Here is a 20,420-nt window from a genome sequence, read left to right as displayed (position 1 = left end):
AAATACAGTAAGATACACAAATACAAATGTCTCTTTTACTAGGCCCTACTCGTGTAAGTAGGAAAGACTCATGTTTGCAAACTAATCAGCCTTGCACAAAGGAAAATTTTAAGCAAACCAATTGTTTATGGGGCAATTCTGCCTTCATTTTCAACATATGCTGTAAGTAAAGTATGGACAGAGCTCCAGAGTAGACAAGAGAAAGTTTAAATCCTAGAGTTTACCAAAAGCAATCAGCTACAACCTTTGGCTCAGTTCTGCAACTTCACAGAAGGTGTGGTGGTCCTCTTCCAGTACCTGTAGGGAGAGACAGCCTATCTTTCCTGACCTAATGCCTCTTAACACAGCCTTAGGCCCCACAGCACTGAAAGAAGGGGTTGGGGAAGCTACGGAGGCTTCTTTGTGTACTTAACAATCCTGCAAAGCTACCACAGGCTAGGAAAACAAGACCTTGGGGCAGTTCCCAGTGGGATTTCAAGATCCCTGCCACGCTGTGAGCATCTCTTTCAAACAAGTAAGGAAGAAAAGCGTCTCCCAGATTCTTCAGACCCTCTCATTACAGCTGTCTGAGACTGGGCTCATATATCCAGGGTAATTACAGGGCATCAATCATAGAAGCAAGTAATGGGAAGGTTGGGGGTCAGACACGCCTGTCTTGCCTCAGCAAAGCTTTTGGTGCTCAGCTGTTCCCAGCAGGTTTCTTCATCCCTAGCCCATTCAGCACAGAAAGGAACCAGCAGGAACCAGTCAAGAGGTTGGCCACCCACTGAAAGGCTTTAATGAAGAGCTGATGGACCTAGACAGGGGGAGGAGGTGGGAGCCATGTGGGAATCCCCCCCAGGGGAAGAACCAAATCTAAAAATAAAGACCTGTGTTCACACCTACCCAGGACAGTCCAGACCTTGGAATCAACAGGATGTAGGTTGTGCAGGCAGGCTCCTGCTCACCTCTTTAAGACTGAGGTATTTGCTTACTCCCTGCACGACACTAAACTCCTGTCCAGCAAAAAACACTGAGTAAAGGGAAAGTCTGTAAGGTGAGGTTTTGACCTTTAATCAGAACTCCAGCAAAATCAGGGTCCGGAGGAGAAGGGAATGCAACCTCACAGCAAAAGGGAATAACTTCTCCAATTTGTGCCTCTAAGGAGGTAGGATATCGGTCCTTTAAAGAGGAACTTTCACTAGGTACCACCTCTTCCTGGTTGTCCTTTGGCTACCGTGCTTCTGGCCTGCAGCACTGCTTCTATCACGAGCAGAGCATTCGCTTTCTTGATTGTGCAGGACCAGCTCTTTGTTGTGACAGCCAGCTGTATCCTCCACGTGTCCTGAAATGAGCAGCAGCTGCAGGCAGGCCCCCACCATTCAGAAGCGTTCTTTGTCCTTGAGCTGGAATGCTGTTAGCTGGCGCCACCTTCCAAAGGCCTTAAATAGTAAAGTGGACAAATCAAATACTCAGGTTACCCTTGAGGGGTTGCAGCCACCCTCACAGTACCCGTAAACACAGCTTTTCCTCTAGCAATGGCTATGCCAACTGCCTCACCATTCGCTCAGAGCCCTGCCCCGTCTCCCCGATGTTCCTGTAGCCAGTAAGTGAAGTGCAGAGTACAAATCAATCTGAGAAAAGGAAGACCAGTGCCCACTCCGCCCTCTGATTTCTGCCCTTGCTCTCATCTTGTTAAAGGAGGACCTAATACTGCATGGATCTTCGGGAGGCAGTAGAGGAGTGAACTGGCTATTGGAGCTCTAAGCCTTTGCCTGCTCACTCAAAATTTACAGCAATTTTGTCTGCCCCTGGGTGCAAGTCAGCATGGTCCTCCTGCACCGATGTGGAGCCTGTTTCTTCCCTGAGTGGACTCTTGAGAGGCAGAGGATTAGTGGATTAACATCTCTGGTAACAGTGGGGAAGGGGGCACACATCAGGGAAATTGACTGCTGACACAAAGCTTTGAAAAACACACAAAGATGAACCCATATAAAGCTGGAAGCTATTTCCCTTTGTTATAAGCAAGTCCCATTCCTTGATGTATTCAACTTCTCCCTAAGCAAGTGCTTTGTGCAGGGAGAGAGATACAGAGAACACCAGTTGTTCTTTTGGGGTGCATTTTGGTCCACTGAGGTCCACAGAATTAAAGCAGTCATAAAAGCTTACCTGAGATAGTAGGCTCCTGGCTTCCCCCTCCAAAAAATTCTGCACCACACAGTTTTGCAAATGTTGTCGTCTCCACACCCTCCAGGCCTTTTCTATCAGCCGCTGCTGGTCCTGCCAGGAAAAGAGGCAGTGCACACATTAATTGGGCTCTGGCAGGCAAACTACCTCACTTCCCTCTAGTCCCACCTTGCTTCCAGTTGCTTTCCCAGGTCCCTCTTGAACAACTTTGCGTTGGTAACAAACAGAGCTGACTGCTAACAAAGCTCTTGCTGAACTACTGTCTCCTTCAAATACTATGGTTAATTAAGTCACAGCAGCCTGGGGAAAGGACAGTGCCCCACCAGTGCTCCAGCACGGCTCCTCAGTGACTATGGATGCACTCGCTGTATGTGTATCATCTTGTCTCACGGGCAGGTCAGAGCACATCTCACACAGCTAATGCCCAGGAAACCAGACAGAACACCGGTCTGTTCCATAGACGGCTGGGGCTGAGCAGAAGGGGAAGCCAAATGAGAGCCCTTGGTAGGCTATGGACACCAGAGGGATGTATCAGGAACACAGATGTGATACTTGCTGTGAACTTTTTGCATAGGCTACAGGCAATCATCCTGTCTCAGCTTCCCATCTGTAAGATGGGGCAAAGCACAACTAAATATCTGGATATGCCAGTCTGCCATGCTGCTATTTCAAAGAGAAAGATGGAAAAAGTAGCTACAGCAGCACACCAGTATTTCTGTGCACTCTGGTACTTGTTAAATCCCCATGTCTCATCTCCCAGAATGTGTGTGAGGCTGCAAGCAGAGCAGGCTTGCCCAGTAACCCCATCACTGCCACCCTGGTGACACTCACCAACACCTGAGCCAGGATCACCACCCTGCTCGCTTCTTTCCACTGACGCCATCCCCTTGCCAGACAGCGGAGTCTCCTGTCACGCTGGCACCGGCGAAGTATCACCATGTGATGCCACCACCTCAGATACTTCCTCCTGTAGGTAAGAGGGGAAAATAAGCTTTATCAGCCCAGCAGCTCTACAAGAGACTCCTGCCCTGATGGCAGCAACAATAGGAAACCCAGAGCCCTCCACTCTACTTACCCAAGCCACTTTTCATCCTGCTCTTCCAAGTCCACCTCTGCTTTGTTGTCCTGGACCCTTGCATGTGCAGGACAGGGTCCTACCATACCAGGTCTCTCTACCAGGTAAGGGAGCATCAGCCTTTCAGACCTGTTTTGGTTTCTGTAGATCACCAGCCAGCGGTGAATGGCACTGGGAAAAAGCCCAGGAGGGACAGCTGGTGCTGAACCCTTTTCTCTGCCTCTTCCACCTTCTGGGAAAGAAAAGAGGAATCACACAGGAGCTAACCTCAGGGCTAAAGAGGGAGAGATCAGAACTGTCATAAACCTTTAGTCCTTTGGCTCCTGAACACAGAAGCAACCCACAGTCTGAGTTTGATTGCAATAAGCACTTACTCCACAAAGGAATCCCAGTCATCCAGCTGGCAAACAGCACTCCCCTTCCCTCCTCACTCACACTCCCCACATGGCCCCATGAAAAAAAAGAGAGAACTGGGCATCTTCTTACTCATGGACCAAGACAGAGACATCTTCCTGCTTTTCCTAGCACCTATCAGGGTACTGCACTGCCGTGAGCATTGGGAAAAGGCAGCTGCTTTTGTCCAGTAGTTGCAGGCCTGCAAACAGAAATAACACAGCTGCAGCCAAGACTAAACACAATACACACAGACAGCACACACACAAAGTAGCCTTAGAGATACATTTATGTTCATATCCCTGCAGGTAGTTTAATGTGCTAGACCCCAGGCTGGAAACTGCACAGATGAGATCCCAGCAGGACCGACTCAACCCTTCCAAATCAATCGACCTCTTTGTGGTTTGCTAGCTGTGAGCCTTTTGAAAAAAGCTGCAACTCTGACAGCTCGCTCTGCTCTGCAGGGACAGTGATTATCCCATCTCATCTTTGAGCAGAGAGGAAGGAGCACTCTTGTCTCTCTGGTCAAAATGTCCCCATTCCTTATTGCTGTGCTCCAGATGGTCGCTGCAATCAGTGCCAGATTATGGTGATGAAGTTGCGTGCACAGTCTGCAAAGAATTTCAAGGCAGGGACTAAGCAGTCACCATGAGTCAAACCAGGTTTTCATACAAGCCTTGATCATCGTGTCTCAGTGTCTAGTGACTCACTGAGATCTTCACAACAGAACAGGCAGTTAAGAATAACTGTCTCATAAGGACGTTCATTTCTTCTTACCTGTTTTACAGTATCCAGAGATCCTAGGCGCAGGGCTTGCTGTCCTCTTGAGGCCAGTCGCCAGCGGTGACAGGCTTTACCCAGAGAGGGTTCCTGACACCTGTGGTTTCTCTCTCCCAGCACCCGCTGTTCGGCTCTCAAGAATTTCATCCTCCACTCAGTAAAGCTCACAACTAGGAGATGGTGCTCTCTGACCCTTTTAAAACAAGAGAGCACTTTGTGCTGCCTCAGTCTACAAGCTGTGACCTGGGCCCAGGTAACCAGGCACCTGAAAAACAATACAAGCACAGAAAAGTGGCAGATGCCTAAAGTCACATTTCTGTGTCAGCACCAAACAGGCTATAGACCAAATTCTGCCTTCTCACCCCACCCTGCAGTATGACACCCACACATAAGTGGTCAAAGCAAGCTAAAAGAACATTCAACAAGAAAAAAGCCTGTTCCTATTATTCCTCCTGCAATCAACATTTATGTTATCTTTCTCCATGTTACTTATTTTTCCAGTGTCTTGTCCTCGGGAGGTGTAAATTCAGCCTCTTCACTACAGTTTCTTTCTACTAAAAACTTCTCATTGTACTTCAGATTCCCATCACCGTTACCTTGCAACTCCTCAAAGCCCAGGAGTATGTCTGCTTCCTCCTGATCATTTTAGAATTTCCTCCTCTTCAAAGGCGTCTGCAAACTGAATGCAGTATTATACTGTGGTTTTCCTTTACCTACAAAGCACTTTTCCTAGGCTGCCTGCCAGTACACATAGTGAAAGGAATGAAATTAGTCAGTCTTCCATCTTTTTCTGTGCCAGCAGCTGACCTTTAGGATGATGCTTGAGGAAGGCTTTTTCTTTATGGGATGAGAGTAAACCTGCTAAAATCTCCATCAGCATGGATCTCAGCAGACTCCTTAAGTCTGTTTGCTGCAGAACCAAGCTGGATTTAAGACAGCAGCTTGTTATCAAGATTCAGATATTCATTTTTTTCTTGGCTGTCACAAACTATGTATGTACAACTAGATGTACAACTAGAATCTTTATGGAGACAATTTTATTCCAAAAAAATCAATGTCTACAGGAGTTACTATTAACAGCACTGTAAATCTGCACCCACAATAATCTACATCTTGCAGGCTGATGCACAGGAGGCCAGTCTTCCTCTGCAACCCCAGAAGACAATCTGCTTTTAACTCCTGGCTTATCCTTTTGGTTTCTTGTTCCACTTGGACTTTCATTATGCAAATCACCCCACTGCACCATAGGGCAGAGGTGTAAATATCCTCTGCCTGGCAGGCTTCTCTGAAGATCAAGAGAATCTATTGCAGGTTATCCTAGCATGAAAAATGCCCCCCTCAGAAGAGACAGGGCTCAGCCTGTACAATATCCAGGTGAGAAATTAGAAGTGCTCTCTCATCAAAGGAGAACTCAGAAGGAAGATTAATGGTGGAGACACACTCTACAGGAAGGAGCAACATTAAGGACTTCTCTCAAACACACTTCTCACTAGGGTGCCACCACACAGATTGATTTGCAGAAGAAAATGCAATTGGGTGGAGTGAGTGCAGAGTCTAAGCATCACAGCCACTAAGGTTTTACTGGGGTTTTAGTTACTCTTTCCTCTGCAAATCTTTGTCTCCTCTCAGCCTGAACTTGCAATTCAAAAGGAAATCTGCTAGGGCCAAACTTGCACCGGCCTTAAATAAATCCTTGGCATAAATAATCTTATTCATTCTTACCCTCCTGAATTATCTCAAAGAGAATGACCTGAACAATTCCTGGTTCACTGCAGCTGGACAGTTCACTGCAGTTCAGGCAGACAGTAGCCTCACACAACATAAACCACAAACAAAACAGATTTCAATGAGAAAGTTACTGAACAGCTAAGAGAGAAGTTGTTAATGACTGGCAGCAGACACCTTACTCTTCAGATCAAATTCTTGTGTTTTCAGGATCTGTACCATGACATAAGACTCCAAAATACACTAAAGCTTCACCTATATTGCAACTAACACCAAGATGAATTGAGTATCATGATTTTCCCTTCCCAGGCTTTACTGAATATTGCTTTTCTGCAGGAATATATTGGAATAAATTTTTCACATTAGTTTAAATTAAAATCAACATGCTGTATCCAGAATCGAAAAGATTCAGGGTTGTAAACATCAGATCTCTGTAAGACCTCTGCCCAGTATTCCTTTCGGCAAATAGTAATTCCAGTGGAAATGAGGCTTTCACTTTTTTAAACGACACAAATTTGTTTGCATCTCCCTTGCTTAGTTTACAAATACCACACTGCGTAACTAAGACTGAACAGAAGGTCTGAAAAGAAAAGTTTTGAATGAGAAGAACAAGATGGCGTGAGGCTATGGGTAACAGACCCCTTAATGCAGGAGCACCCCCAGGGAAGGGCTCCTACAGAAGCTCTATTTACACACAAGTTAGCTGTACTTTCAAACCCAAGCTCTAGTCTAAATACACTAGATTCTCTGCTACATAAATTGCTCTTCACTCAAAGCTTCCTTTGGAAATGCTTTCAGGGCAGGAAAGAAACCTGTGCAGGAGAAGACGATCCCAGAATAAAGCAGCATCTTTCTGCTTCCTTGTTTGGCAATACCATGTTTGCAGAATCAACCTCTTCTTCTCCTGGCAGCTGTGCTGAGCCCATCGCTGCTGCAGCTCTCTCACAGCACGTTTCCCTGGGGGAGAACAGAAGACCCTGCTGAGCTGAGCCCATCCATTTTTTTTTTTCCAGAGTCCAAACAAGAGCAAAGAAAACAGGTGCTACAAGTACCAAATGGGACCAGACTTTCTAAGATTTCCTGTCCTCTCTTTAAGCAGCTGAAGAGATTTTTCAATTTACCTTGTAGTTTTTTGTCTGCAAGGTGGTCAGACCTTCTTTTTTTCACCTACCCACCCTTCCCCAAGCAAGGGATTGCAGCCCACTTCCACTCTCAACTGCAAGGCAGTTTTCCATGAAAATTAGGAGTGTTCCTTCCCTTGCACAGTGTAAGTACTTAACACTTAAAGCATGTGGAAACGCCTGAGGGGCAGGATCAGGACTGTCAGACAGCCCCAAAAGATACACCCTGCTCCCACTGAAGCAAAGCCTGACTGTTGGGTCTGACAACATATGTTCAAGCTTGGAATACTGCACCTGAACTCCATTCAACTCCCCAGCTGCTAAAATACACTACTTGAACACTCCTTTGGTAGTGAAGGTAAAGCAAGATCCACCCCTTTTCCAATCAGCTGCCAAGGAACATCTGCCCCAGCACAAAGTGCTACAGAACAGCAAGGCACATATCCTGCTTGTAATCACAAGGCAGCGACACAGGCACTTACTGACCCCTGGGCTTGTTTGTGCCATTCCAGAGAAGCAGTGCACAGTTACAACCTGAAGTGGAACTTTCCCCATCCCAACCATTCCCACAGCATCCTCCTCCTACAAACACAAGAGCTGCTGTAGGATGGGGAACTCACGTTGCCAGTAGGAATGCCAACGCCACAGAGCATCAGCAGTCATCTGGTGAACGTGACACGTGAATCTCCGGTCAGCTTCCACTTTCTGGGCCACTCTCTTCTTCCATAGGCTGAAAGCCATCTGGCAGTAATGAACTTGATGTTTTAGGGCTGCTGCTGCTGCTGCTGCTTTTTGGTTCTTATTTTCCACAACCCAATGGTGCCAGCTGAGAAAGGCTCTGAGAAAGACAAAGGTCATTGCATCATCTGTAGGAACAACTCACAGTTTCACACCCTTGTAACTGAAACTTTACCAATAAACATAACATGAGGGAGTTTAAGAAATGTATCTGATCTGTTAACATCCTCTCCCCATTAAACGTCAGGGGAAGTAATGGACAGGGCAAGTTCTTGGGCCTGTTGTGCTCTTCAACTTCCAAATGAGTAGAGAACAAGGCCAAGTCCGTGGATAGCAAGTTACCAGGGCTTGTTATCAGCAGTGCTGGGCTTGCTCTTAATTTGTGAGGCATCCCATCAAACCAGAAATGATTGTGTTATATTTAACACAGGAAAAAACAGGAAAAGCATGAAAAAAACAAAATAATAGGCTGTGAAACTCCCACTGAGGACAGAAAAACATAGCTAGAGGAAGAAATTCTTTCTTATAAGCAAGTGTAGAGCTCCCAAAACAGACAGCTTTAGGAAACTTCTGGAAAGCATAATACCTACCGAGACAGCTGAATGAGCCTGCAGCACTGCTGGGCCTTAACAAGTTGCTGAGTCCGAGCTGACCAGACAATGAAGTACCTCTGCAGACAGCACTTCTCTGCTTGGTGCCAGCAACTCTTCACTTCCTTGTCAGAATTGCAGTTCTGTAATCAGGAAAAGCAAAAAGGGGCCTTGAACTGCTGCAACAGTTACTCCATGCAGCTCAGCCCTTTCTCCTTGCTGCTGTGACTGCTATGATTGCCCAGCGCTCTGTCGCTAACCCCTACACACCACATGAACACCCAGACACAAGGGTCTAACACATCCCTGTTAAATCCTTGACACATGGCCAATTTCCAACTCAGCTGGCAAATGGTAGGGAAGAGTTACCCTGAGAAATGCCTCTATCTCCCAAACCTTCTGTCAGAGAGAAGAGAGAAGAACAAAGAGAGAACAGCAGTGAGACCTTCCATATGCTGATACTGAAACCCAAAGGCTCTTTGCAAAATTCAGCTATGCAGAAAACACTTGTACATTTATATGCATCACACTACTTCCCAGGCTTACCTCTTCCCATGTAGAGTAACTGGTGAGAGGCTGGACATTACTGTCGGGAATCTGCAGTGCCAAAGACTGGAACTGAACTCCCACTAACCAGTTTCTTCTGTAAGACAAAAGTGTAAGGGGAAAAGGGAAAGAAAAAAAAGAGAATAAAGTATCTGGAAGGATGATGTGACGTGACATGAGGGACTAACCAGAAGGGAGGAATTCAGCCAAACCAAACAAGGGACTACTGCTACCAGTACCCCAAGGAACCAGTCTCCAACTCACCCAGATCCAGTACACTGTGGAGGAAAGGAGGCCTGTAAGCACAGCTCCCCACCCAGCTCGGCTGGCAGCTCTGCACGCTGGCCTTGTTGCAGGAAAGAACTGTAATACGGTATGTGTGCGACATCCCCAGCAGTCAGAACGGGGGAGAAGCTCTGCTGGCTGCTGCCACTAAAACTGTATTCCTGCAGGTATGGAGGGAAGAACACGCTGTGAGGTAAGTGTCCCCACAGTGGAACCACTCGGCTAACAGTTCCAACCGTGACATTTCCCCCTCTTTTTGGCAAGGATTCAGGGAAATCCAGGATGCATTCAAGGAAACTGCAGGCTATAAAGTACAGCTCTGGAGTGCGGACATGTAAGTGATGGGGAAGTTATTTCTACACTGAATAGTTATACGTGACTTTATGCTGAGAAGAGGGGAAACAGGCACATGCACTTTCTCAGTGATGAGGCTCTTTGTACCTCATTCCTTCCACTTTGCACCCACAAACAGGAGCAAGTGCACAGGAGATCCTCACTAGCTCAGCATCTCCCCAGATCACTGAACGATGAATCAGGAAGGGCACAGAGAGAAGTGACTTCATGACTTCTGATTACATTTTAACTCCAGGACCCTACTCAGTGCTCTTCAGGCCTAAATACTAAGCACAGTTTGCTGATGACAATATCATGTTGAAGCAGAAATTCTCCCCCCAGAAATCCCATCAATTTAATACATCAGAACAATGTGGATTTATCAAAACCTCCTCACCTTTTCCAATGAGCTTTGGGAGGCCAGAGTAGCTGGAGCACTGCTGTCAAAGCCGGAAGATGTTGATAGGTCCTCAGAAAACAGCATGGCAAAAGGTTCTTCACAGACAGTCTTGTGTGAGTGCTTGGGACATTGTTCAATTGTTTTCAGTGTGAGACACTTTTGGTGCCATAATTTCAGAGCTTTTCTGAGTCTATGTTGCTCCAAAGTCTGAGAGAAAAAACTGAAACAGAAGATATTGAGACAGCAAAGTGACTGAAAAGGCGTATCAAAGGGGGACACTAGTACAGGCATGATGGGTGTTAGATGGTAAAAGGGGTTCTTCCAGGAGGACCAGAAAGTCAAGTGAACACTACTAATGAGGGCAGGGCTCCAGGAACTGGCTCATTTTCACTCACTCAGCTCTATGATGCTCACACAGCCTTGCTTTCCACAGCAGATATACTCTCTGGAGCTTCATCTTTTGGCAGAAGTCATCAAAAGAGTAGCCCATTTTCTCCAGAAACCGTCTCTCTACAGTCCACAATGGCTGATCTTCATGCCTCTCTGTCGCAGTCTTGTCAGCTACTGAGCTTATAACTGGTCCTTAACCAGTTACAGAGGTGACAGAGACAACATTTATCAGAAGGCAAATGAAAACAGTTTCCTAAGAAACTCAGCCCAGCCCAGCCCTCAAACTGCTTCTTTGCAGTGAGGTTTAAGACCTTCTGCTATATTTATGAAACAGAACACTTCTGTAGCTTCACTGACACATCCAGAACAACTAGTCCTCTGCCCACTCTGTTTTTTTTAATACCGTGCATCATCTGAGCCGCTCTGCTATCAGGCTGTATTCAGCTGTTTTTCACCATAAAAGAAGAGAAAAAAAGGAGCCTAAGCACCTCCAAATCTTAGATTCTGCACAGACTCCAAGCTGCTCACCATAATGTTGCCTCCACTGTAGAAGGAAGAAGTTCATCATTGCCTGCTTATCATCTTCTCTGACCTGCAGCATCTGAACCCAGTGCTGGAAGTATTTCCTCAGTGATACTGCTCTGAGATGGGCCAAGTTGCACCTGTAAAGTGTCTTCTGCTCAACAGTCCCCTTCCATGCACTGAAGCACCTGAGAATACCAAAGGAAAATAAAACCACATGGAAAACCACATGTACAAGCTTGTGTTGCCTCCTGAAACTGGGTTTAGTTCACAAAACACAGGCAGAAGCTGTTGTCTTCTGAGCTTCTATTTGATTATTTTATTAAAAAGCAATTGTCATGCTTAGAGCACAGCAGCACAGTGGGTGCTCTCGGGTTTGGTCTTTCAGGACATCAAAGATCAGGACCAAAAAGCTTTGACAGTGCACAGAAGGCAAGTCGTAACGTCTCTGGCCACAGCAGTTCCTTTTCATGTTTCTATCCCTACTTTCATCTTTATCAACTCCTAAAACAAAAGAATAGATGGCTTTAAGATGGAGCAACACATCACTGTCTGGGTTGGTTTTGGCATTCCTTGGACTTTCACAGTGAACAGACTTCACATGAAAAAAACAGACTTCATCAACTTACCGGGAGACCAAGTTTCTTTGGATCTGAGTTGTCAGTGCTAAAATCTGTTCCATTTCCAAGCATCGGGAACGCCACAGCCAGAAAACTTTTCGTAGCTGCTTCTTTTCCAGCAGAGCGCGGGCTTCCAAAAGCCTGGCTTCCTCTTTGCTCAGTAGCTCCTTCTGCAGGCGCCACAGTCTGAAAGCTGCTGCGTTGCAGGGCAGGAAAAGATTGACAGGAAAAAAAAAAACTTAGTAGAACTTCGAACAACTTAGTGTCACACAGCAAACATGCCCTGGCTGAACTCCAGGTGTCTGAGAAAGGGCACTTAGGGGAGACAGCTCACATTGCTGAAGCAAGAGCATCTGCTGCAGCTGAATTAATATAAGGAACGTGTATGACACAGCAAGTGGCCACCCTCCACAACCACAGACACCAGCCCAGCTATTTGCAGGATCAGGTTCTGAAAGAGCCTGGTCAAAGCGACAACTAGACACAAACCAAGAAACACGGTGAAACAGTGATTGCCTCCAAGACCACGGGATGTATGCTTACCAGCTAGCTGTCTCATATCTCTGATTGCTTGAGCTCTCCAGCAGAACTCCTCTTCTCTCTGCCTACGATGAAGCTGTGTCCACAGTCCTCTCTCCACCCTGAAAGTCACAAGCAGGCTTTAAAATCCATCTATCCAAAGAGGCACTCAGAGCAGAATCCATAGTCTTCTTTCTCCCTAGGCAGCTCTCTCTTTTTGTCTGGATTTGTTCTTCTGCCTTCAGAATCAGAAGGCACAACAAAAGGTTTTCTTTTGACACCTCTACTGTCCTGCTAGAGACTGTAGTATTGCCTCACTCCAATCTCATTTATGCCTGTATCACATATGCAGGTAACAGCTAACCTCAAGAAATAGTACAGGAGTATTTCTGTCAGACACTCAAATCAGACTGAAAACACTAATGCACAGAAGATCTGGAATAGGACTGTTTAGTTCTTAAAGCTAAGTTACTAATTCTTGCAGTGCTTATATGCAGGAACACATCCAAGGACCTGGAAACAAGTTTGCCACCATCTGAGAAGAATTTTTCCCTGTGCTTGTAAACTTCCACTTGTCCAAGATAGCAGGAGAATGATCTCAACTTACCTGCGAGCCTGCTCCGCTTCCTTTGAGTATCCTACTATAAACTGGTGCTGAGCTGAAGTTGTCATAGTTGCTAATCTTCCCACTCCAAGAAACCTCACTGATGAACTTTGGGTATAGGAATATGGCTTAGGCTGTGGAGCTTGCTTCTTGCTCCATTTTGCTACAGCTTCCTTCCACTGAAGGAAAAACCACATGATTAGAACAAACTGCAGGCAGAGTATCAGCATCAGGGTTCACATCACTCAATTTCACACAGGGCACTCCCTTCCTCCTCCCTATACAAACAGGATTTCTGCCTTCTCTGACTGCACAACAGAAAACTCATGGGACTGTTTCTACTGTCCCCAGCCCATCCTCACCCTGCGGAAGCTGACAGCTAGCAGAGCTGAGGCATATCTCTGCTGGGCTACCTCCAGCTGCATCCTCCTTCGGTGCACAGCCCACTGCAAAGCACCAAGGCCCTTCCGAAGCAGTTGCTGTCTGTAAAGCTGCCTGGCTGCAGCCCTCTTCCAGAGAACGTGTCTCCTCCAGGCTTGGAAACACCTAGTTAGCATTTGTCTGTCACGTAAGTGCTGGAAACTTAAAAAGAGAAAAAACAAAAATGAGCTCCAGTTAACAGAAAGTTAAACACAGCCAGGAGGTGGCAATCAGAGTTCAGCCATCAAGCTGAAAAGAGGCATTTCAAATCATTCTCCCGAAAGAGTGAAAAACCTGCAGCCTCACACTAAATTAAGGTATCACTGTTGTTAAATTGGTAGCAATCTCACACACATTTTATCCACAGGTCACAAATTTGAATCCCATCTCATGGGTAAGCCCAGTTCTTGATCTTCCTTAACTGTGCAGTGAGCATGCCAGAATCTGCTGCCCCAGAAAGCAGCACACATGGTACCAATGCTTTTTCATTGCTAGCAACAACCAATGTTGGATTTAGAAGCTAGAGTTTAAAAGATACAGATTTTTTTTTTTTTTTTAAGACCATTCTCCATTCTAGATGGCAACTCTCTGGAAAGAAATAGGTAAGAAATAGATACAGCCCCTGAGCTAACTATGGCAGAATAATGTAGGTTAAGTCCTAAAACCAAACATTCCCAGGAACATGCCTCCTTAGCCACTTTCCAGCAGTTTTCCTCCCCTGTTAACTACCAGCACACCCACATATGGACACAGAGTCTTTTTACCTTTGCTCATTCACCTTCAATGACCAGAAGCTGTTCCCCAACACCTGTAAACAGACGGAAGACTCACATGATTATTCACAAAACTCTGTTGAAGAATTTATCTGTGCCCAGCATGGCAAGTAATTTTGGATGGAGACCAGAACAGTCTCAGAGTAATGTATTATGTCAGATGCCTTTGACACTACCCCCACCATTGCTCTGGCATACTCTTAGATACTTCAGACATGGAAAAGCAGAACCAAACTGAAATCTTAAGGCCCTGCAACTACACACAGAGTGAAAACCAGTTTAATGCTTTCTCTCTGCACGTAGATGGAGAGAATACAATCAGGTGTTTATATTCCCAAGAACAACTAAGTTAACAAGCTGGTCTTTAGGAAGAAGCATGTGAGACAGAAGGATGCATATGTCTGAATGGAGCAGGACCACAAGAGAAGAGATTCTGGCCATTCAGTGCCAGAAAAAAACTATAGGACAAGCATCCCCACCACTGTTGTACCTCAACTCTGCACCTCTAGCAAGAAGTGAAAACAAGTACAAGCAGTATCTGTGAACAGGGATGCTACACAGTGAGCACATCCTCACCTCTCTGGACACAGTTTCCTTTGTCTGGCTCCCTTCTTCACAGCACAGTGGTTCTTTGGCACTCCTCTGCACAGAAGGTTCTTCAGACTGGTCGAAATTGGCCGCAGCTTCCCAATTCCTCCAGCTGCTTTGGTAGGAGTGTTTGTTTCTCCTTCCTTCTCTGCTCACATTCATACAATCTATATCAGAAGATTCACCAAAGCCTTCTTCAAGTGCCACTCTTCTGGCTGCTTGTGATCTAGAGTCACATACCTTTTCTGACTCTTTGCTGGACTTAACATGAGGTTCAGAGTTGCTGACTTCTACAGATTTAATACTAAGCTGCTGGACTGGTCTAAACTCTTTATCTCCAGGAGGAGAAGCAACTCTCATGCACACTTCCCTTGGAGTCCTATACATGGCTACACCAACGTTCACCTGAGCCCCACTCAAATCTGTCTCCAGTGACACCTGCAGAGCCTCTAGATACGGACTGGCTGGCAGGTCTCCCTTCCAAGATATAGCACGTGGGGATGCCCCACCAGATATCTCTTCTCCTTTAAGAACCTTTTCAGGGGAATGACTTTTTGTGTGAACATAAAGACTACCAGTTTCCAGAGTTGGCTTTGCCTGGGACTGGCACCTGAAATAAGGGGAGCAACTGTAGGAGGAATCTGCGTCTGTATCCACTAGCCTGCCAGAGCCCACCCCAGAAGAGAAGGTTTCTGGCTGGATGTCACCTGAAATTTTGGTTCTCCATGAGTTCAAGTCAACGTACCTGTATCTGTGAGAAACACAGAGAGGTTCTGCATGACCAAAGTCCCTTGTCACAGCACCAAGGCTCCAGTCTTTAGCAAATGGGACACCCCATTTCAATCTTGCCTGAGTGGCACTGGTCTTTACTCCAGCTAGCTGTTCTCCTGTGCTCAGGATACTAGGAGGTGAAACATCAGGAGCAAAGCACAAACTGCTACTGACTGGGGAAGACTTGGGCTCCTGAGGGAGGGAGCCCCACATCCCCATCAAAGCAGTTTCCTGCTTAAGCCTCTCAATTGAACTGTACAAACCAGCAGAAATCTGTGAGGGTTGCAAAAGAGACCGAAGGGACTCCAAACCAGATGGACTGAGATCCCCCAAGGCCAGTGCTGAACTGTGACAAGCATTCACACTTTCACTTGAACTCCCTGAAGAGGGACACACCACTAATTTGTGCCTAAGAGGGGAATCTACTGCAAGAGATGGCAAATGTGGATTGACCAGTGAAGGGTTCACAGGATCCATACAAGAAGCAGCAGGAGGCTAATGCTGTTGTTTTTCCACTGAAGAGTCACTATTCTTTTTCCTACTTTCTAAACAGCAATGGTCAGCAGTGTGTATGGTGCAGCTACCAACTGCCCCTGACTTCTGATGGTGGTGATGAATGTCAATACCCTCATTCCTTCTCCCTTCTAAACTATAAGCCTCAAGGCATGAATGTCTCTGAGGGAGATTCACAGCAGGGAGCACTGACAAAGCAAGATGGGGAATCCTATGAGCCACACACTTAGAGCTCTGCTGCTGCAGCCTAGAGCAGAGATTATTCTGCTGCAGGAAGCAGGAACTGGAGAACTGACTGGTGGTGTCCTGGAATGGCTGAGAAGGGCAGGAGAGATTAGTCTGTCTCTGACTGGGATCTCTCTTCCCAGCTGACAGAGGTGCGGGACACAGCTGGCCTTGTTCTGCTATCTGGCTGGGAGTTACACTTAATGCTGCGGCCTCAAGACAGTTATGAGAAATATCTACTTGACTTCTAGTGCTCAAATACTGCTCAAAATCGACGTTCTTCTGAATGTTTCTTTGCTCTGAAGAAAAATAAGAAGAAATAAACAAAGGAGCATATGCATATTTCTCATCACATCTTGCCTAGTTTGCCAGAGGCTTTGAGTACTTTCCTTATAAATTTCTCCAATCCACCAGCATCAGTCCTGAAAGTATTACAGCCGCTACTCTCTTCCTGTTCCTCAGCAGACAATCATGTCTGGCAAAGCAGGAATGACTGAAGGGGACAGACTCTGTTCTCAACAGAAAACCTGGAAAACAAAGACTTCCAGTATTATGCATTCACCTGCAGCCTCAAAAAGAACTTGTTGCTAGCAAGGCTGAATTATTCTGCTGCCAAGACAAGGTAGTCTGTAGCTGCTTTTCCAGAATGCTTTACATCTAACCAGATCTACTGACACCAAGCAAGAACAGGTCTAAAAAAAAATGTTTTTACAGAAGTTAGAGCAACACGGTTCCAGCTGGAGTACAATGCTTACCCATTGTCATTGACTGGAAATGCAGCTCATATCTCCTCCACACTTGTATTTTCTCCAGGGCTGATAGGAAAGGTAGTGACTCGACTTAAGGTACTGTTTAACTGCTGAACAAGTGAAAATTTGTTCACATATGCTACAGCCCTGCAAAGGTTTAAGGCTATGCAGGCCAATTTCCTCTTGTGCATATGTAAACATGAAACCATGTTTAAACATCCAGAGAATCTACATTGTCCCCTAACCTGGAAGAGTTACAGCACAAATGGAAGACCTCATTTGAAGTCGAGCCACTAAGTCAGACGGTTATACATGTAACACTCATGCTGAGCACAGATGCGTAAGTTGCTGCTAACAGGTAAGTGCAATTTGAGGGGACTGTGATTTCATTCCCTCGAATTTTAAAAGCAAGTTGTCAGTCACTCTGTCATTCTAACCACCATTCTTTCCCACCCCCCTTTTAAAAAATGAAAATGGTATTGTGAAAAAACACACACACCTTTATAATCTTAAAAAAAACCCCTAGTCAATCTGAAAAAAAGAGACACCACAGCATAAGAAATCAATGCCCGTCATCTTTTTCAAACATACTCAAATACCAGAAAGCCTCCTGTGAAATAGCACTCTCTTTCCAAACTATGTTTATCTCATTCCCTTCTAAGAAAGCATCTCAGCCTCAGTCTTCCCTGTTTGCAAACAGCTCATTTGTCCTTCTCACATGCAAACTCTTTCAGTAATCACCACAAACTGGGGAGTAAACTCACGTACTAAAGCAACAGGAGACAATCACGCAGTGTCGCAATTATCCTTGGGAACTGCAGTTACTGCCTTTCATCCATCACCAAGTGTATCACGAATAGAAAGATCCCATTATTTTTTCCAGACAAGACAAAGTTGGCAGCTACAGAGTGAACAGACAAAGCATGGCTGCCTTGTTTAGGGTGCCTATCACTGCATGAAGTATAACCACAAAATGCAGCAGACTGGTGTTCTCTAGAAGCGCTCCTTACATCCCAGGAATACTCAGCCAACTAGCAGTGTATCACAAAAGGGTGTTATAAAGGATTTGAAATGTGAGAAGGCATGAAGTCATCATGTTTATCAGTGCTGCTTTGCTCCATGAACACCTGGAACCTGGCACTGAACTATTTTATGCTACAGATATCTATCTTCTTGATAACTCGTGTGATTTTTTTTAGTTCTCCATTTCAGTTCTTTCTAGGAGATACCAGGTTTTCAACACACTACCATGATTATTTTAGGTGGTGTTCTTCACCTCACTCATTCCTAATTTCAGTCTCACTGAGATCAGGAAGAGATAGAGTCCTTTAAAAATCATGTTTGTCTGCCTTCCCTAAACTGCCATTCAGGTCGTAGCCCCTTTAAGCAGTAGTTACTCTTACTCAAAAGGCAACAAGATTTTATGAAGTGCTTTTTTTAAAACTTCTTCTCAGGCTAAAAGACATACTCAAGGCAGGCTGCAGATTTTGAAAACTGCAAAATCCATGACCAATGGATTTCGTACTAGCTTTTACGTTTCCAACTAAAACACTTAATGCATGCTTACTATGTACACTTTGCAGCAATACACTAATGCATTAAAACCTGAAACAAATCCAATTAGGCAAACAAAAATTAAGCTGATCAATGTTCTTCTGTTGTTATAAGCAAAAGCAGGTAAATAGCATGGTTCATGAAAAGTAAATCAAGCTCTTTCAAGTGAATACCATTTTAGCATTATGGTAACAATGACAGACCCGTGATAAACACGTAAGCACTGCACAGACAACACAAATTTTCCCATCCCTGCAGACCAAGGCTGATCCACTTCACGTTGTAGGTTGGGAACGGCGACTGGTCCAAGATCATGCTTCATGTGCTGTAGAAACAAGGCTTTCCCCCCACTCCTCAAGTCTTACAAACTGAACCATCGCTGCCATCGCAGAGCCTCTCATCGCCACTTTGGCATCAACAGGCAGGCACAAGCGTTCTTCCCTCAACCAGAGAGAGGGCAGTTCCCGCTCCGGCAGCTGAGGCACGGCCGCCCAGCAGCTCCCTTCGCCTGCTGCCAGCCACGGACCAGGCAGAGTCCCGGGATGGGGGGGTGGGAACGGGAGGGCCATCGCCCCCAGCCCCAGCCCGGGGGAGCCATTCCAGGCCCTGCTCTCACAACTGGAGGCCCCAGGCCCCCACTCAGCGTCCCCTCGTAGGCACTTACTCACTCTGAGAGCCACCGCCGGACATGCCACCGGGCCTCGCCAGAACCCCAGGGACGGGGCACACGCCTCCCTGTGCCCGCGCCTCCGAGCGCAGGGGCAAACCTGCAGCTTTGTCCCCCATTTCACGCCCAAAGCCCGGCTGCGAGCCCGCCCCAGCTGGGTCGCTGTAAGCAGCTTATCCCCCGCGATTAGCACCGCCGCCTGCCACCGGGGCTGCAGATGGCGGCGGGAGCGCTGCTCTGGCCCACGGCTGATCAAAGCCGAAGGCGGCCCAGACGAGGCGGGCGCGGCGGCGCCCTCAGGGGAGGCGAAGTGTACCTGTGAGAGGGGCCCCTCACCGCCACCGGGGCAGCGCCTCAGCACAGGCGGCACCTTCCTCCTCCTCCTCCTCGCCCGCCACGTCCCGGCTCCTGTCGGCATCGCCGGGCCCCGCGGCCGCCCCCAGGGGAGCGTGGGCCAGCCCCGGGCGGGCGGGGCGGGAACGGGCCGCCTGAGCGACCGCACCGCTGAGGGAGGCACCCGCCCCGGGCGGGTTGCGGTTAATCCCAGCGAGCTGCCAGCTCAGCACGGAGGGGGAAAAAAAAAAAACAACCAAGCACATCAGGACCTGAGGATTTAAAAAAAAAAAACAACAACAAAAAAAAACCCGAGCAGAGTATGGCACCTGCTGCACTGAGGAGATCCCGCTGACAAGCTACGAGGAGCCCCGCGGTGACGCCAGGCTGCCAGGATGAGCAAGACTCTGCTCCAGCACGACAGGCTTGATGAATCCCCACACGCCCTACTAAATCAGGTATTGATCCGAGAGCGCCTTCATGCTTATTCTAAGTACTGCCGAAACAAACGCCCTCCTCCTCAGAAGCCAGGAGAGGGGCCGCATTTTTCTCATCACCTCCCTTGATTTACCGCCCAGAATAGGTATCCTTGAGGCACGGTAAGCCTAGTGTATCTCCTGCCTTGCTCTGCTCCCCTTAGCTCCCAGATGTGCTGAATTCTCCACAGAAAAGCACACAGAAGGTCAGCTAGATGGCTGTCAATGGATTTTGTGGTGTCTTTCCAGATGGAGAATGGCTGGGAAGGCCTCACTAGGTGTAACTCTGTTCATGCAAATACACAAAAAGCATTGCATTTAAAATAGTTGTCTTCAGTCTGTGCTTCACAGGTCTAGGGGAAGAAAAAAACCTGAGCATTTAAATGTATTATTCAGGAATCTGTGCTGTCACTACAGAGTTCTCAAGAGCTGAAAAAAACATAAATTGAATATAAAGGCCTGCTCTGCAACTCCACAAGCCTCAGACATTTCTGCCTACCTATTCTTCTTTCCTCCCCATCTGATCACAAGAGCAGACTGAATC

At 46.7% G+C, this 20,420-nt stretch overlaps 1 protein-coding gene across 10 annotated transcripts; it reads right to left on the bottom strand.

The window, feature by feature from the left end:
- Positions 1-126: 126 nt before the first annotated feature.
- Positions 127-19,500, bottom strand: C22H1orf167 (chromosome 22 C1orf167 homolog). Of its 10 annotated transcripts, none has more exons than XM_074924541.1 (21): positions 19,384-19,500; positions 14,577-16,624; positions 13,992-14,035; positions 13,170-13,389; positions 12,811-12,986; positions 12,228-12,325; positions 11,694-11,880; positions 11,071-11,252; positions 10,548-10,734; positions 10,150-10,372; positions 9,399-9,580; positions 9,135-9,231; positions 8,589-8,731; positions 7,881-8,098; positions 6,952-7,096; positions 4,412-4,679; positions 3,728-3,836; positions 3,242-3,473; positions 2,998-3,133; positions 2,149-2,259; positions 127-1,421 (listed from the first exon to the last, which is right to left on the bottom strand). In XM_074924541.1, exons 2-21 carry the CDS (start codon positions 15,834-15,836, stop codon positions 1,362-1,364), a joined length of 4,278 nt encoding a protein of 1,425 aa, XP_074780642.1. In that variant the 5' UTR covers positions 15,837-16,624; positions 19,384-19,500; the 3' UTR covers positions 127-1,361. The 10 variants fall into 10 exon arrangements, with proteins under 10 accessions (XP_074780642.1, XP_074780647.1, XP_074780639.1 ...); XM_074924546.1 differs by having other exon boundaries at positions 14,577-16,396; positions 19,384-19,496; XM_074924538.1 differs by lacking the exon at positions 19,384-19,500 and adding an exon at positions 18,604-19,366.
- Positions 19,501-20,420: the final 920 nt, after the last annotated feature.

The sequence above is a fragment of the Athene noctua genome, chromosome 22 (genome assembly GCF_965140245.1).
Source record: "Athene noctua chromosome 22, bAthNoc1.hap1.1, whole genome shotgun sequence".
Taxonomy (NCBI): domain Eukaryota; kingdom Metazoa; phylum Chordata; class Aves; order Strigiformes; family Strigidae; genus Athene; species Athene noctua.
Note: the sequence above shows the minus strand (reverse complement) of the source record. Positions and strands in the feature narration are given on the sequence as shown.